This window comes from Acomys russatus, chromosome 10 (assembly GCF_903995435.1).
Source record: "Acomys russatus chromosome 10, mAcoRus1.1, whole genome shotgun sequence".
In the NCBI taxonomy this organism is placed as follows: domain Eukaryota; kingdom Metazoa; phylum Chordata; class Mammalia; order Rodentia; family Muridae; genus Acomys; species Acomys russatus.
This window is the reverse complement of record NC_067146.1, coordinates 36,124,242-36,143,448: the sequence shown is the minus strand read 5'-3', so window position 1 is coordinate 36,143,448 and position 19,207 is coordinate 36,124,242. Positions and strand designations below refer to the sequence as shown.

The window sequence follows — 19,207 nt, the reverse complement described above, 5'->3', positions numbered from 1 at the left end:
CCAGCTTCATGCATATACCATCTATAAGTGCCTAATAAAACCAACTGTCTGAAAAGTACATATAATCTACACACACATATATATACTCAATTATTTTCCATAATCCATATGTACACACATAAGAAGCCGATGTCAGTCCATGACCAACAGAATGAATACACTAAGGAGCAATCAAACCTTCTGGCTGTAAAACAGGTGTGCATGTGGGAGATAGTTGTTGGCGCAGGTGTGTGTGTGTGTGTGTGTGTGTGTGTGTGTGCACGTGTGTGTGTGTGCACGCATGTGTGCATGCACATGACCCTTGGTTCAATCCCCACTACCAAAAATAATTATGTGCAATTTATTTTTGGCAAAATTAAACTGCTCTACCTCTAGTTTTCAGCAACAGAACTTGAAACAGTATCCATCTCTCAAAAACCCAGTGTACTTTTATCAGCATGCCCTTTATATTCACTTAATTGGCCAGATCTTTAACAGTCTAATCCAAATTATCTTTGCATGAATTAAAACGCTTGTAGCAATAGAGAACTGTATAGGAAATACTGCCCTAGAGCTGAGATGTGTGGTCTAGTCATTTAAGCGTTGTGTCTTTATCTGTGAAGTGGGAGTGACAAGCCTACCCTAGCCTCCTTTTTTGTTGCTATGTAAACAGAACTGAAGTAGACAAAAGTCAAGATAAAAATGTAATGAGGCATGTAGTGGAGGGGGGAGGACGATGGCGACCGACTCTCATTCTCACTGTGTAGCCCAGGCTAGCCCTGAATTCTAGGTCTTCCTGCACTTCCACACTCAAATTTGTCCATTGGGGAACCTTCCACAGGAGCACTGTGTGTACAAGAATACAGAATGCTGGCTCAAGAATTTACTCATGGTTTGTCCTACGGATACTAACATCTCACTCCATTGTTTCCCCGGGACATACACATGCATATGAGGCTGGCGTCAACTTACAATCAACAGATTCAAATCTGGACTGTTCTGTGGTCTAGCTTAAGAGCAGGTCTGCCACTGGAAGCTAGCCCAGGATGCGTAGGCTTGGGACAAGGGGCAGACTTCTTCCATGCAAGCTACAACCAAACTCTCAACCTGGATCCGTTATTCAAAGTCTTTCCAGGCCTATTCCGACAGCAGTGAAGAAAGAAGATGTGATTCATAGTAATTTGAGATTTGGGAATCTTAGTTCTATGTAAAAATGTGTTTACAAAGACACGGAGTCCTAAACTGCTGCCAGAACCCATTTCTTGATCAGGATTGCTAAGTAAACTCACCATGCAAAGGAAGGCAATGTGACACAGAAAGCTGGGACAGAGAAACAGAAGCAACACTATATAATATTGCTTGTCTTTTAAAAAAAAAAAAAAATGCATCAACACTTCCTTCATTCAAGCCGTTGGTTTTGTTCCTAACTGCTTTCCCCTACATATCTGAGTGCGGCAAGGACATTCCCAGCTCTTACTGCCAAGTTAAAATGAAAACGTTCTCAGTCTAGAAATGATTGAGGTGGTTTTCTTTAATCAAATTAGAGCAGCCAAATGTTCCTTTCAAAGGTAACTGTCTACCCTGCAGCTGTATGCAAACTACCACATCAAATGTGAGGGGGGGGGGGAGTAGCAATAGAATTGTGTCCTTACAGTCCTAAGCTAGCTGCAGAGATGGAGAGACAAAAGCATCAGGCCAGCTCAGAAGCACTTTCACAGGGAGCTTCCAGAAATGTGCTGACTTCACAAACTCCGAACAAAGTACTGAAACTTCCAGTATATAATTAGCTGGTTTAGGGAGGCGAGAACATGGGGGAAATTCCCCCTTTTAAAAACAGCTAAGCAGCAATAGATACCTTGAGTCATTTACCCTGGTGACCAGAGCCTAAATGAGAAGCATTAAAAGACCGGCTGAGACTTCACTGAAAAAGAAATCTCATAGACCTTGCTTTTTCACTTCCTGTCTCCATCAAAAACACACCATGGTGAGTAAACCTGAGTAGGCAACAAGCTTCGGCTGAGTTTGTAATGATTCATTTGCATGCAGAATTTATTCTTTTAAATCATCAGCATGGGAAATCCCTGCAATGAATTCATTTATAGTTAATTACGCCTCTAAAATTTTCTAGTTTGTTTCCCTTAGGGGAAAAAAAAAATCAATTGGCCACCGTTCCAAATATGATGTCACATTATCTCTCACATGTTCCGGTTACCAGCTGTTGGCTTGGAGATGGTACATTAACAGTGTGAAACCTACAACACAACAAGGGCTTCAAGCAGCCAGGTGCAATGGGCATTGAAAGAATGAGGCAATGCTTCTTCTACATTTATGGCTCCTTTCCAGAAGATAATACCGTCTCCCAAATTAAAAGAAGGCAAGCTACACAGGGCAGACAGAGCTCTCGCACCCTCCCTATTTCTCTGAGCTGTTGCCTTTTACCCTCTCTGTTCCTGGTAGCGTTTATGGACTCCTTCCTCGGTTCTCCCTTCCTCCGACATACCAAACTTAAGGACGGGTGCAACAAGGAAACTTCCCGAAAGGAGTAAGCAGTCCTTAGGCGGCAGCCATTCTTCGCCCATTACAGGAACAAAGTGAGATGTTCACTGTAACTACCTGCCTTGAGTCTTTCTCAGACGGCGCTGAAGTGAAAGAGACCCAGCTACAAAAGGGACACAAAAGCACACACACACACACACACACACACACCCGCACACAGACAAACTTCGCACTCAAGAGTTTAGTAAATTTTCTAGATGGATTAAAATAAACATCATCAAAGAAATAATGACCTCCAATGTGAAAAACGGATAAAATAAACCGAGGAATTTGGAAGTAGCTTTTATTTGTGGATTTAATCCCTTCATTTCAAAATCATTAATTTTTGTTTATTTTAATACACAATATTATATCTATATGTATATGTAAGTTTCATAAATCAATAAACGTCGATGACGTACTCAAATATTTTTATTGGCCTGAGTCCAGTGCTCTAGAACCTGCCATGAGGGTTCTGTGCAGGAAGCAGGAAGTAGGAACCAAGAGCCAGAAGGTGCAATGGGAGAAAAGGGCAAGAATACAGCTCAGAGAGTCTGCTGAACATCTGACATTTGATCACAGTGTCCCCACGGTCACATCCTTGCCTCAGCACTCGGGAGGCAAAGACCACGCTACAGTATCTGAACACTCTTGCATGTATGTCTTAACAGTTGGTTTTCTCACTGAAAACCAAAACTAAATTCTACAAGCCATACCGCCCACCCCTAATTCCCTATTGTAGGCAAGCTTCTCAGAAACTGCCTCAGAAATGAACATCAGTTGAGAGGAAAAGGTCCATATAGAAGCTGTCTTAGCTACTGTGGCTTTATTAAAACTTAATGTAGAGCGGTAGAGAGGTGGCTCAGCAAGTTGACAGCCTCCTGTGCAACTGTGAAGACCAGAGTTCAGATTCCCTGCAGCCACAGAATAGCTGGGCAGGCATGACAGTTGCATGGCATGCTAGCACCCCCAGGGTAAGCTGGCATGGTAGGCTAGCCAGGATCAGTGAACTCTGAGTTCACTGGGGAAACAGTCTCAGAGGAAAACAGTGGAGAGTAACTGAAGAATGCTGTCCCGTGTCAACCCTGCCCACTCCCACACTCACAAAAAAGTATGTGAACGTGTGTATGCACCGTTCATGTATGAACAAATACACAAGCATGTGCACACACATACCACACACGCGCGCATGCACACACATGTATGCACACACTCATGCAAAAATAAAATGCTCCACAGGACACACAAAGCAAGAGGGTTCACCACACACACACATACACACACGCACACACACACGTGCATGCACACACATGTGTGCTCACACTCATGCAAAAGTAAAATGCTCCACTGGACACACAAAGCAGGAGGGCTCACCACACACCACACACCCACACACACATGCATACACACACATGTATGCACACTCATGCAAAAGTAAAATGTTCCACTGGACACACAAAGCAAGAGGGCCCAGGCATCTTACCTGCATCAACAACCAGGAGCTGGATAAAGTACAAGCAACAGCTGTTTTAAGATGCTGGACTACAGCTGAGCCTTGGCCGCTCTGGCATTCTGTCCGAAGACAGTTTCTAGACGGCAGGCCCAGGGAAGATTCCAGGTTACAGTCTCACTGGGTTCACAGACAGAAAAAGCAAAGTTCAAAAGACACGGAGAATACTGAAAGCCATCCATCAGGAAAGGTTCAGAAGTCTACATGGCACCCATCAAGCTCTTCTGAGCATCACAGTTTATACGTGGACGTGCTACAAGCAAAGACCAGTTGTGAGGAAAGAGCCCCACAGAGCTGTACGTCCAATGACTGCTAGAGCTTATAGAGGGCAAGCAAATCTTTCAGCTTCCTACTTGTGAAAGAAGAGCAAGCACAAGAGAAGAATGCGGCTAATGCTAGGCTGAGCTAGTCCTAAAGAAAGCCAGGTCCCCTTACCAACAGCAACGCGGAAGTAAACTAAGCCTTTGAAGGATCAAACTGAACCTCAACCCAACTTGACTGCCTATGACAAAGCCAACACTCTTTAAAGGAACACAGCAAAATCCAGCACTCACCAGTGTACCATTCACAATGTCTGACTCTCAACATAAAGGCAAGCATACAGGAGAATGTGGGCTATAACTAAGAGGAAAATCGGTCCTCAAAAGCAGATTCAGAAATGACATCATTTATGAAACAGCAAAGACATTAAAAAGATTATTGTACATATTATAATCATTCTCAAAAGACTTAAAGGAAAACACAAATAAAACAAGGCAAAAAATGACAAATAGGCTGTCAATGATAAAATCAGCTGTTCGGCAGACCAAAGTTACTAAACTTTAAAAGGACTAATTACAACAGAATTTAATTAGTATGAAAATATATGTAAAATCCTTTATCTGTCTAGTAATTTAAAAATCTAGGGATCAAAGAAAAGTAAGTTATAAAAATTTTAAATATCTGAATTGAATGAAACTATGATATACTAAAAATTGTAGGGAGCAAATAAAGTAACACAAATGCCTACATTAAAACATTGCTATTTTAAGCTAATGATAAAATAAAAGAGACCTAAGTATTAAAAGGAAGGCAGCAACAAATAAATGGTAGAAAACCAAAAGAAATCAATGAAACCAAAGACTGGTTAAATGAAAAGAAAAAAGTTGACAAAATAACAACAACAAAAACCCACAAAAGAAGAACAAGATAGGAGAAATCAGAAGTTACTAACATCAGGAATGAAAGAAGAAACTACGGACATTTAAAAGACAAAAGAATAAAAATAAGGAATATAGATCACTAAACCCAAATCCTAGATGGAATATGCACATTGCATAAACCCCTAGAGAACACCCTTAGAAGATGTGATTCACTGTACAGCACCTCACACCCACTAATGAAATCTACTTTGTAGTTCACAGCAAATGCAGGTTGACAACAATTATAAGCAAATCAAAACTCTAACATACCAACTGTTAGTAAAGATGAGAACTTCCACATTGCCGAAAGAAATGATACAACCAGTTTGGAAAAGTTTGGCAGCTTCTTTAAAAACTAAGCACACTGTTGTCAAGCCAATCAGCAACTCACTTCTAGATGTCTGCCCCGGAAATGGAAACATATGTCATATCAGTGCAAAGGTCTATACATGAGAAGTCATAAGAGCGTCATTTGTAATAGCCCCATTGTGAAAACAACACCAATTGACCATTGACATGTGAATTAACAAATTGTGGTAAAATCAAGTGATGGGAAAGCATGAACTCCTGACAGAGTCAACAACATGGATGAAGCTTAAAAATACTGTCCATAAAAACAAAAACAAACCAAAGCAAAACAAAACTGCCCTGCTGCCAACACACACACACACACACACACACACACACACACACACACACACCCTGCTCTTTGACTCCATAAGCAAGAAACTCAAGAAAGGAAAAAGCAGATGACGATAGGAAGGAAAGTTGCCACGCGTCCCAGAAAGGGAGGCCACTGACACCTGAAGGGGAATATTTCAGATCTTTATTAAATTGGCTGTCACATCTCATGGGATGCTTAGCTAGTTCAACGAAATAAAGCACAGTAAAGAGACCACCACACGTATGTCATGGTGTCTCTGAAGTATGCAGGTTATGACAGACCAAAAGGACAACAAAAATACAAAGGCAATCATAAACTCCAGGAACAAAAATGGTGCAGGAAAGTCATCTCTTGAAGAAAAAGTACACTAAAATAGGGCACAGTTTTAAACACATGATGCAGAATAAGAAATATCTAAAGGAAGGACTACAAAGATCTTGGTGAAGTACAAAGTCCAATGTGTGCAGAAGAAAACAGAAACACCAACGATTTGGCCCTGCGTTGCGCTCTCTCTATAGTCATAATAAATGTGAGCATTTTACCAGCCCAGCATTCAACTTCCCGAGAAGAAGGGAAGAAAAAACACAAGCATTTAACAACCAACGGGCATTGCGTGGCTAAGGGACTGCAGAGTAGAGGGAAGTTAGGGAGCGTCTCTTTCTTATTAAACCAGTCTATACAATAATGAACTTGTTCAGGATTATTATATGAAATAAAAATATTTTTTTTAAATCTAAGAGGCAACAGTTGAAGGAAATTAAATTCTCACCTTTAGACTAGGAAGCCCAAAGATAGTGTCTGGAGTTTAGTATCAACACACAGAACTAGCTTACTACCTATATTTGTGGCGGCAGCTACCAGCAAGGCCAAAAATACCATTAAAAGAAGATGTTGGGAGGCGGGGTGCTGGGAATACAGAAGGAGAGCGGGAGCCATGTTATTTTGGTTTTGGTTGGTTGATGTTTAATTACAAGCACTTTTGTATATGGGCCAAGTACTGTTATCATGGCTACAGAGAAGGCCAAGTACTGTTATCATGGCTACAGAGAAAGATGACTGTTTATGAAAGTGGCCAATTCTTTATCCTTCCTTCCATTATGGTGCTGTACAGACTCCCTTCTCTTGAATCTGTGGGGTTTGAACTCACTTGCAACCAACAAATCTGGCAAAAACTGTTTGTGGGGACCCTGGTTTTTGTAACCCAGAGACACCACATGAACCCAACTACTCTGAAGGTTTTGGATCTCAAAGGAAGCCTAGGCCAGGTGTATACACCCTGGACAAAGATAGATCAAGTTACCCGATGTCTCTACCCATCCACCAACCGCTTACGTCGCCAGCCTTGGGAATACACACTGTTTACAGGAATCCAATTCCTAGCTGCTGGATCGCTTCCATCTGAGACATCTTGAGCAGAGGTGCTCTGCTCTTACTGTACTGAACTCCCCCCCCCCACTACATCCATGAAATGGAAAACGACTGCATTAAACCCCTAAGTTTTGAGGAAACTCATGACATGACGACACTGATCTGAACAGCATCACCATGGAATGTAACTAACTTTAAACTGAAAACTTGCAACAACTTCCCTCCTCTGCAAATTTTGGTACCAAACTTGAGTAACATACTCTGATGAGTGACTGGGGATGGCACAATTTTTTTTCCTATGCTATTCTTCCCTTCTTCTTTACTGAAAAAGTATTTCTATAGTTGATCATGGCCAACTGACAGCAGGGTCCACAAGCAAACCTAGAAGAAAGTGTATGCAATCCTAGCACAAAGGCAAGACTCTTAAGAGTGAGCACTTAAGCCTCAGTATGTTACAGAACAGACAGCACGTCATCTATGCAGGGGCCTTGGAGCTTATAGTAACCATAGGAAACCTACACCAACCATTTTTGTAAGAATTCTTAATCCAGAGATATGAAGCTGTGTCGTGTTTCCACCAAAATATGCAAATCAAATCTGAAAAAAAGACCATCTACAATAAGAATCATGATACTTACTATTACTGATACCAAAGTATAGCAGTGGGAGAATTTGCAAAGGAAATATCTCATGGCTTTATCTGCTTGCCAATTATTACATTACCAAAGAGCTCCTGTTTCCTATAGTCCAATTTACTGTCAAGGATTCAACCACATAGTATCGTAATTATTAGACTGTCTCATCCTAAAGACATTTAAAGTACGATGTAGAAAAACAAAACGCCTACTGAAACTTCATGTTAATTTACATTTTATTATCAGTGGTCCTATTCTAAAAGGGTAAGATTTCATCACAGTTTATCTAGCCACTCATTTACGTAACACAACACTTACAGAACACTGTTCTGGATACAGGAAGTAATGCAGTGACAAACAGGATGGAGATTCTTGTCCTCTTGAAAAATCTTACCCTAATGGCAAGCAGACAGTACACATTCAATTCTTGCAAGCAGTACCTGAGTGGGCAACCTGCTAACAAGTTAACCATCTAACACCGGTTGAAATAAGGTCTTCAAGAAAAGCAGCCAGACTGTGTGATTTACTGCTATAGAATTCTAAGAGAGACACTCTGGCTTTATTCATTAAGTATGCACTGGCTCGAGTGTTCCATCAACAGGGCAGATGCCATGCCACATCCAGGAACTTGGGACCTCGTTGCTAGCCCCAATTCTTTCCTTCTTTCTCAACTTAGCACATACCAGTGTTTTCTATCTTCTTTCCTTTCAGTGTGTGTATAGTCCCTTCAGACACATAGTTCTACCCTAGACTAGTCTCTACGTGCCTAATGATGGATTCAGCTCTTTATCAACTGAAGCAAAGAATGTACCATCCTTTGTAAATGTGCTTCTCTTGATTCATCTCAAAAGCCAGCAACCCGCCAGCCAGCTTCCTTCCTTCCACAGGGTTTCCTGCAGCCCAGGTTGGTCTTGAACTTGCTGTGTAGCAGAGACTGGTTTTGAACTTCCAATCTCTTGTCTTCACCTCCGTTACGATTATAGGCACATGCCGCTATGCACTGCTGGGTTCTAGGCCTGGGATTTGTATGAATGAATTCAATCACATACAGAACTTGCTGAGATCACCTTTTTCACCCCATCCATGTCTGCCACAAGTGGAGAGACATAGAGAGAAAACATACACACACACACACACACACACACACACACACACACACACACAAAGAAAAAGAAAAAGAAAAAGAAAAAGAAAAAGAAAAAGAAAAAGAAAAAACCAAACCAAACCAAAAAAACAAGACGCTGCCTCTGCAAAACTACTTGGTATATCTCTAATCCCAGTTGGTATTGGTGGTAGTTTAAAAATCCAGAAGTTCATTAAAGTAAATCCCAAAAGCTAAAATGACTTAGCATGACCAACAGGACGTTAAAATTTTTTGGTAACTAGCGTGTAAAAAACATGTTATTGTGAAAATTAGGTAAGTCACATATTCTTCATCCACTATTAGCTCTATGCGACCTTTTACCCAACCTTTTCAATATATATGACTTGGTTCCTAAAGACTCAAGTAAAGAATTTCATTTTTACCTCTCTAAAGTACTTTTCAAAAGTGATTTTATAGGGTTGGGACACATACTAAATCATTGAAAACTCCCAACTTGAGACTGCTAAGTATCTTAAGTTCCACTAATTTTTCAAAATATTATTTCTTGAGGCCATAAGCATGGTTCAGTGGCTAAGAGCATTTGTTCTTCTTGCAGGAAACTTAGGCCCATTCCCGGCATGGTAACTCACACCCATGTGCAATTCTAAATTCTAGTTCCAGCAGATCCAATACACTCTTCTGGCTTCCACAGGTACACAATGCACAGACACACAAGCAGGCACAACACCTACACTCATAAAATAAGTCCAAAAGGGATTGTAAGTAAATAAAAATAGATTTATTAAACTCAGTACCTGAAGTAAAAGCCTATTCTCAGGTCCTTTGTTTTTCTTGTTCTGTTGCTAAATAAGTGGTGTAACACTTGTATGCCTTTTAAAATCAAAAGCATGTTAGGATAAGTAAATGTTTTATACCAACCATTAGGAATACCCAACCACAAAGGTTATGAGATGACTCAGCAATAAAGGAAGTGAGAGAAGAGAGGACTTGCTAGAAATGGTGCCTCTGAGAAGAGCCTGGCTCTCTTGCTCAGATCAGCTTGTCCTACTGACTTACATAGCACAGAACATCTGAGGGTCATGAAGAGGTTCTTAACAGAAGCAGACTCAGAAAACAAGCAGAGGTGCAAATGTGTGACATAAAATGAGTCACTCCGCTTGAGATTTTATAAGGTGTGAGGAAGGGTGAGCTGGTACTTGCTGCCAGTCCTGGCACTCTGTGCCCAATTCTTGGAACCCACATGGTAGAAGGAGATTCTTGGAACCCACATGGTAGAAGGAGAGTGGCCAGTTCTTCCAACGTATCCTCTGCAGGTATATATGTGAGTGACCATCATATACACAGAGGAAAAAAACACAAATAAATACCTGTGGGAAAATATTACAATGAGCTAGCAAGCAAAGAATCTAAGTACTCGCTGAGTTGTTTTAAAGCATGAAACACAAAGGGAATCAAGGCCCCATTTGAGAGATCGCAGGAAGGTGTACAGACCTCCACATTGGGAAAGAAAGGATCCCACTAACAGACTGGATCACTCAGATGCGGCACCAAGTAAACTCAACATCAATTTCCAGCACGGAGGAAAGGCTATGTTCTTCTGTAACACTGAATCCCTTCTTGCTGTCACCTGGAGTGGGAGAGCCATAAAAACACATACATGCAGCTCACCTGTGCACATGACAGTTTTCTCTGTGAAGTGTATTTTCTGCTGGAGGGGCAGGAGTTGGTTTTGCTAATGCCCATTTTTGTTCATTCTGACCTCTTCACAGTTTCACCTGATCATGTCAACCCACTAACGCCCAAGGTTTTGGAATAACTTCCTCCTCGACTGTTGAGAAACGGCACCCGAGAGACGTTATTTTACCCAAGATAACATTGTTGTTAAGTTGAGGGGACAAGAAAAGAATCGAAGTCTCCACAGTTATGTGGAGAGCTGAGACTGATTCGGACATGAACTCTGGTGCCCCATATTTGACCACCTCCCCTTGGTGGGGAGACCTGGTGGCACTCAAAGAAAGAATACGCAGGCTACCAAGATAAGACTTGATAGCCTATGAGCATATAGTGGGGGAGGAGGTCCCCCTCAGTCACAACCATAGAGGAGGGGAGTAGGATAAAAGCAGGAGGGAGGGAGGAATGGGAGTATACAAGTGATGGGATAACAATTGAGTTGTAATCTGAATAAATTAATAAAAGTAAAAACTAAAAAAAAAAAAAAGGAATCGAAGTGTCCCATTTCTAGTCCATGAGTGGTACATATCTTACTATTAGGGAAAAAACATCTAAGCATATTCAAACAAGGGCCACTGGTCACGATGACCCTTCAAAATGTCATTCATCATCATCTGATGGATCTTCCTGCATTTTTGGAGGAGATTTTCAAGCTTCAAATCTTCATTTACGGGGTGGGGCAGGGCAGAGGCATTCCAGTATGTGACCACTATGTGAGTCACATTTCAAAAAAGATGCTCAGTGAACAACTGCTTGGCGCCGGGAACTCTGCCTTCTCTGACATCGTCATCTATTCCTGATAAAAACAAGCACTCACCCCACTTTATTTGACACTCTTTCATGTGATACAAATACTCCAGGGGGCCCTCTTCTTAGTACCCCCTTTCTATGGCATCAGTCCTCATATGTCTTCATTTTCTTGCCACGAGGTATACATGATCGCAAGACACCTTCTGCCTCAGGGAATCTATAACTAGGACTGGTTGAGGAGGATTAGCGTATTTTCTATAATAGTTAATATAAGGGAATAAGTATGTTCTAACTGCCTTGAGGGTGCACCAAGAAGAGGCTTATTAAAGAGCGCACCACTCAAGGCTACATGAAACAGAGTGGTGCAGGGAGGAGCCCCGAGCTGACATTCTGAAGTTGATCCCAAGTAAAGTCAAAGGAATAGATGTAATAAGGGCACCTACAAGAACCAGAAAGGCCAGTCTGTCCACAAGTAGCAAGCGCACAGAGAACACAAGAAAATACTACCAAAGTCAGCATCAATAATGAAGAGATGTAAGAAGCAGTTAGAATGTGATTATGTACTTGAAGGTGTCAGTGCGCCTCATATATGCCTAGATTAGAGTTAACACCTTCAAATCTTCCAATATCAATATCTGCAAAAACACAACTGTGCCTTTTATGTCTATTATTATTGAATGGCAAGTTTACGTTTCCTAAATAAATGAAATACAGTAAGTTAAGTTAGGCATCCCAACACTGGCTATTCTCCCAGAGGACCCGCGTGAAAGCTAATAAGCACCTGTAACCCTAGTTCCAGGAAATCTGACCTCCTCTCCTATGCTCCATAGGAACCATGCACGGGACACCTACACACGTGCAGAGAAAACAACCATATACAGAAAATATAAAGTTCCTTATGAATAGCTAATAGTGAAGCAGTATTCTTTTACAATAGAAAAATGCTGTCCATTGGCTTGTTTGTGCAAACGCACAATAGGCTATTTATAAATAATTTATAAATGGATCTCCAATGATGTGCGTTAAAACAGCAACTCTATCAACTGAAATCTAAATGAGAAAAAAACTGAGGAACATTTGATATGTGAGCTGAGGATAAACATTCTGGTACAATGACAGATTCATGTCACATTTGTCCCTAACACACATGAGCATTGATGCAGAAATTAAGGAGGAAAAAGATGGTTCCAAAAGGAAATCTTCGGAGATTGGTTTATTACTGCAAGTGAAACATTCTAACCACACCATGTAAGTACACACAAATACTGGTAACTAATTCAACAATGGCAGAGATCTAAACAATGGGTCTTAAATTAATTAGAAGCACGATGTTTTTTTTTTTTAAATAAGGATCTATTTCCACAGAGAGTCACTGACCCGAGTCTTAAACAAGACGAATACCACAGGAGAGTTATTCACATGTGCATTTCCTTTTTAGAGACTTCACTTTTCTTGAGTCCACAGGGAGGTTCCATGAATTCCGTGACGCTAATTTACACACAGCAGAATACAAGCGCAGAGCTGAAACCTCAGCGTTACTAATTTCAACTACAGGAAAAGAATGAGCAGAATGTCACTGTAAAAATGTCTGTTTACTAAACAGCTCCGACGGCTGCAACTTTTCAAGAAACCAGAGAAAGAAGAACACACATACTCTACACACTGAAGTTTAAATGGAGACCGATGTGCTGCTTTTCCTGTTTTCACTGAGGCAAGCCCCCCATGGACCCACAAAACAACACTCTTATTAATAAAACCAAGACCTCTGAAAGCCTGGCTTTAAATTCATAGGAAAAATTAAATATGTTCTTCAAGTCGCATTTCTTCTCTCCTTTTAAACTACACGTTGCTAAAAACTTTAAAAAGAAAAAAAAAACTGAGAAACGTCTTAATCACTGAGCTGCAAACCTCGTTTTCTTTTGCCTTTAAAAACAGTGACTAAATACTCTAATAATAGCTTAATGTGTTTAAAACATGTATGGATTATAACTTCGTCTGCTGACAGGCAATCACCTTAGCCTTCGGAGCTAATGCTTGAATTTGAATCACTTTGCTGTTCTTCTAACAAACTCACAGTTTGCGTTTATCTCTGTCTCACAGCACAGAATAGTTCTCTGCTTGTATTTTCAGCGATTGCAGAACCCTTTGAGTAGCCAACTGACTGCCCAGGTACCTTTCCTACAACTGGATTCTAGTAAAGATATTTCTCTTTAACACCTGCTGAAATAAATGGAGCCCAAGTATTGGCGATGCCTTTTTATATAGATCAACTTGCATGTCCCTAAGGGAAAATTTAACCTGCACACACTGAGTGACTCTCACTAGTGTTCTGTTTATCTGATCTACCCAATCAGCGAATTCTTGTAACTAATTTGCCACAAACATAAGCAGCTTTGTAAAACTGGGCAGGCTAAATGGGGGGAAAGCAGTAACTGAAATAAGAACAAGAGACAGTCTCCTGCAGCTCAGACTGGATTTGAACTTGCCAAGCAGCTGGGAATGATTTGAACTCTTGCCTCGATTTGCCCTAGAGTTTCAGTATTACAAGCATTCCCCATCACGCCTTGCTTAGACAAATATGTTCTTTAAAGAGATGAGAAAACCAAAGGAAAGAAAGAAAGGCCGGCAGGAAGGAAAGAAAAAGCCACACCTTTAATCTCAGGAGGCAGAGACAGGCAGATCTCTGAGTTAGAGGCTAGCCTTGTCTTCAGAGCAAGTTCCAGGATAGCCAGGGCTACAAAGGGGCGGGGAGTAAATTCACAAGAGTAGCGATTCCCTCTGACTTGTCCATTGCCTCACCCCCTTTGTTCTAGAAACTGTCCTGCACGTAGTAGGTCCTCAATATACATACTTGGTGCATAAACAGACTGCTAATAAAAAACAAGTTGTATTTCATCTCTGTGTCTTCGTTCAGGATGGCAAACAGAACTCACGTGTGGAATGCAAAAACTCCAATCTTAACAGTCTGAACCTGGCAATGGCTCCAGATTTCAGGATTACGAACCGTAAAATAAGAGCAAATGTGTGTCGGACACCACTGGCTCAGGAAGCCTGGGTCTGGGACACATCAAGTGCAGGTAAGCAAGAATGTGAGGTCAGTGCTGTCCTGCAAGCTCGGAGTGCTTTCACACCAACAATAACAAGGCTGCCTTTCTGGTAAATCCATCAAAACTAAATCTTTAAACTTTTGAAAAAAAAACTAATATGTTTATTGTGCTCCTTCGAGATTAGACGCTTAACTACGTTTGGGTAAGGACTATAATTATGATCAATTACTTATGGCTTGAAGGCACTTAAAAAAGCATCTGCCCTTTTAAGCAATCTTTAAAAACCCAGGCTTATGAGAGTAAAACTTTCCCCCAGGAAAGACAACAAATTACAGATTTGGGGTTTCAGTTTTGACACTCTCCCTTGGAAGGAAAAGAACTGTCGTTTATCCTCGATTTCCTGACACTGCCCCTAAAACTATTAAGCAAACCTCTAAAGTAAGAATTGCTCCTTGTTCAGCCAAATAAACAAGTCATGGGGGTAGGTTAGTGCTGTGGGGGGGGGGGGGACAGGAAAGAGACCAAGAGGGGAATGAAGATGGCCCATGGCTCGTGGGGATGTCGTCATTAGTAAAGGGCCATTTCATTAATCTCATGGCGTATAGCCAGTCAATTCCCCTTGCGGATAAATTCAGGGTACTGGCAGCTTCTTGGTCCCTGTTTGATAACAGTTTCCTCCATGATTAAAACATTCCATCCAACAGGAAGCTCCTTAAGCAGGAAGGTAAAAAAAAAAAACAAAAAACAAAAAACAACTCAGAATAGCTTCAGGAAGGCCTTGAAACTGACCAGGTTCACCAAGTCCCTCCTTGCTATAAAAGCAGACAGGTTGAGCTTTCCTCTGAAGCTAGGTCAGGCTGCAAAGACTCAGAGAGCAGACCATTCATCTGCAAGCGGCAGAAACCAGCCAGCTGCCTGGAGGAGGTTGAGACCAACTGAAGCAGTCTGGAAAGGGTTGCCTCCAACCCCCAAGCCGGTTAGCTATGAGTGGGCTGCGCAGTGTACTCCCGTTCCCAGCATCGTGAGCTTCGTGGACTTTGGTGATGCAGCTGTCTTTGTCATTTCTGCTCTAGTCGCTCCTCGTCCATATTAGTGTAAATAACCCCAAGAAAACTCATTGGATTAGCAAGTTGGACCCTGGCGGTATTTGTACTTTGGTCTGCTGTGGGCTCCCTATCTGGGATGCTGGGTTGAGTATGATGCATCTCCCCTGAGGAAATGTTTTGTCACACAACAATCCTGGAGTGTCAAAACAGGAATCTGACTTGTTCTGTTAAAATGTCAGATAAATGATGCCTGCCTGGGGACCTGTTCTAGGCCAAGGGTCTGATAATCTCTGACATATGCATGTACCTGAAATACCCTGAAACTCAGAGGGCTTTCATCTACACTCTTAACTTTATCCTCACAACTCTAAGTAGGTAGGTATCGTAAGAGGTAAAAATAAATTTAGAAAGCATCTTTTCCCTTTGCTTCTAAGTAGATGCTCCTGAAATTCACAGTTCAGAATCTTATTATGGGTGTCAACTAAAGCTGTCTAGAGACACACCAACCTCAGGAGGATAAAGCAGAAGAATGGGATGAGCTAGCTAGCCAAACCTCACCACAACAAAGCAGCCCTCTTCTGTAAGAAGACTTTACAATGGACCGTGATCAAGGAACAGGTTATACAACAGTGTTTGTCTGGAAGAATGTTGTTTTATTCACATATATGATAACAGCTCTCTTAACTGAACACTCCACAGGTAACAGACAAAATCAAACTTGATATTAAATTCTAACGTTGGAATTCATCCTTGGGCGCACCTTCTGCGACTCCTCTAGAATATAAGAGAATCAGCATGTGCCCTCCTCTTGCCCACCAATATCACAGACCTCCCTGAAGAATTTCTTTCCTTTTAAATACACACAAAGATGGGAACACACACGAATGAACACACAGACACACACACACACACACACACACACATGGTAATCCACTGCGTTTAGGTAAAACTTGACTTTCTAGAAGACTCTCCCATGTCTCATTATCTTTTGGTGTCACCTCCCCCCTATACTCTTGCCACCTAGCTAAAGCATAGGTACATGGGGTCCTTTCTTTATAACGTCTTTTTACTTATTTTATACCTGATTCACTGCTGCATTCTAGCCTGAGTCTGACTATACTGGGAACGAAGCACTACAAATAAATAATAAATAAATAAATAAATAAATAAATAAATAAATAAATAAATCCCAAAGCAAAGCAACAATAACTAAACCCCCAAAACCATCCAGAGCCTGGAAGAGCAGTTAAAAACCTCCCAGAAGATTCCGTAGACTCCGGGTCTGTAGAGGGCTTGGTATTTCAAAGGTCAGTCTTGGGTCTTTCAATTTTGATGACTAATGTTAAATTGTTTGACTTTCTACAAAAATATTTAGCTGTGCTTGTTTACATAATTTCATCCCTGGGGCACACAGTAGGCCCATATTTGTTGTACACAATCCCTACAGGAATGAGAAGGCAGGATGAAGACACTGAGACCACCCTTCTCCTATACAGCAAGAGCTGAGAATGGGGGGAGCTCATCGCCCAGTCTGTGGAGAGGTCTGTGCATTCCCTTTTTAACTTCAAGCTATGCATCTGTTTAAAAAAGAAAAGGATGAAAGGCACAATGGGGAAACCTCAGCATCTCCGAGAAAACACCATTACCCTCAACCACACAGAAGCATGCACACGCACTTTCTTTTAATGCTGGTTACTTTGCAGGACGGATGGCTAAGAATGCCTTCCCACCCACTTGCACAACTCTTCCAGGGAAAACAGAGGCTTTAGAATCTAAAGAGCATCACATGGTAGCCTCACATCTAACCCCTGAGAGAGGCAGTCTAAGCTAGCCCATACCAGTCCATAGATACTAAATGATACAGACAATCAGATAACGGCTTAAGAAGCCCTCCACCCCTTATTTATTTTCTTTTCCCAGACAGGGTCTTTTGTAGCTCAAGATGGTCTTAAATTAACCCTGGATCCCCCTGTTCAGTCTTCCCCTGTACTCAACCTTGAAAGACATTTTTCAAATAATGTTTAACACTAGGCGTCAGCATTCAAATTTCTTAGACCATCAGAAGTCATTATTCTACGACTTTAATGAAAAGAAAAAAAGGGCCACCAGTGTGGGTATGATTGGCAAACACCTTCTTACACATTTCTGCATTTTTTAAAGCTTTATTTACATTAGCCCTTACCCTTAAAGTTTCCTCCTAATTACCACGAGCTGCATATCTCTCCCACTCTGCCTCTCAAAAATTCCCCCACTGATGGGAAAAGTTAGTAAGGGTTAGAGGGACATTTCTGAGGTTGTCTGGTTTTGTCCCTAAAAGGCACCCAACGCCCGCGGACCCCTTGGGACAAGCAGAGCGAAAGCTCCTCAGAGTTGCTTGGCTGCAGGGAAGCAACCGCGGGTCTCCTTTTCTGCCCTGTCTAGCAAGATCACCGGTTTTATTGGCAAAATTCAACTCTTGACTCTAATTGGGTCACCAGCGACCCCTTCCCCGCCACCTTCCCACATCCGACAGCCAGGACTCCAGGCTCACCTGACCACGTTGGGGTGCTCGAAGGTCTCCAGGTGCCTCAGCACCGCCACCTCGCGGATAGTGGAGAGCGGCATGCCCTCCTCGCCGGTCTGCACCCGCACGCGCTTCAGAGCCACGAAGCGGCCACCGTTCTTCAGGTCGCGGGCCTTGAACACCTTCCCGTAGGCGCCCTCGCCGATCTCCGCCACGCACTCATACTGCTGGTCGGCGCGGCTCAGGCTGTCCTTCTCCATGCTGGCTGGAGGCTGCCGGAGCGGCACAGAGGGACCGGGGTGCACAGTCGCTGCCTGGACGTCTCGGGGACGCACGCAGTCGGACTCGCGGCCGCCGAGCTGGACAGAGAGAGCTTCTCGCCGGCGGGCTCAAGCCGGGCGCAGCCGCCGCGAAACTCCGCCTAGCCGAGTCGCCGCGCCGCCGCCGCAGGAGAGCGCCGATCCCTCCTCTTCCCCCTCCGCAGCGATTACATAGTCTGCCCACAATCTCTGCACCTAGGAGGAGGAGACCGGAGCACAAGGAGAAAGTGCGATCAGACAGCCCCGAAGACGTCCCCCGGGTTCCACGAGCTCCCCTCTACTCGCCCCGGCCCTCTACCCGGCTGCTTAACCCGGCCCTGTTTCTCGGAGAAAAGCCAAGTTACTTTTCTTCCCCAGCAGGGCTCGTGCAGTCTTCTCGAGGAGAGGTTGCAGGGGCCCCTCGGGGATGTGCGCCGCGCGGGACGCAGCGGGACGGGAGGGGGCGTGCCGAGCAGCCCAGAGTGTGCCGGGAGCGCGGGGGAGGGGAGGCGCCGGGCGCGTCAATGTCACGGGCTCAATATTTATACCTATATCGTTCTAGGCTGCCCTCCCCGACTCCGGGGGCCTGGACGTGCGGGGGACCCGGAGTCCTGGGGGTGTTCAGAAGCTGGTGTGAAGGCGACGGGGGTTCACAAGTGTGGGGTCGCAGAATCGAGTTGGGGCTCTCAGGACCCTGTAACCCGATGCTGAGATACGAGTAGGGGTGGTCAGACATCTGCTGGGAAATTGCTTTCTTTCTACTTTTAGTTTTTCTACCGAGAAACGTTTAAAAGGGACTTGCACACACAAATGGTCTTTGGGGCAAGGCAATCTTTATGAGAGATGGAATTCTG

The 19,207-nt window shown here is 42.9% G+C and overlaps 1 protein-coding gene across 1 annotated transcript in view; it reads right to left on the bottom strand.

Annotated features, from left to right (window-relative positions):
• The window catches only part of Cdk6 (cyclin dependent kinase 6), a 188,943-nt gene extending 170,605 nt beyond the window's left edge, over nucleotides 1–18,338 (bottom strand). Inside the window, exon 1 of the mRNA XM_051151995.1 lies at nucleotides 18,082–18,338. Coding sequence (XP_051007952.1) covers nucleotides 18,082–18,314 — 233 coding nt within the window. The 5' untranslated portion in view covers nucleotides 18,315–18,338. The remainder of the gene's footprint in view (nucleotides 1–18,081) is intronic.
• Nucleotides 18,339–19,207: the final 869 nt, after the last annotated feature.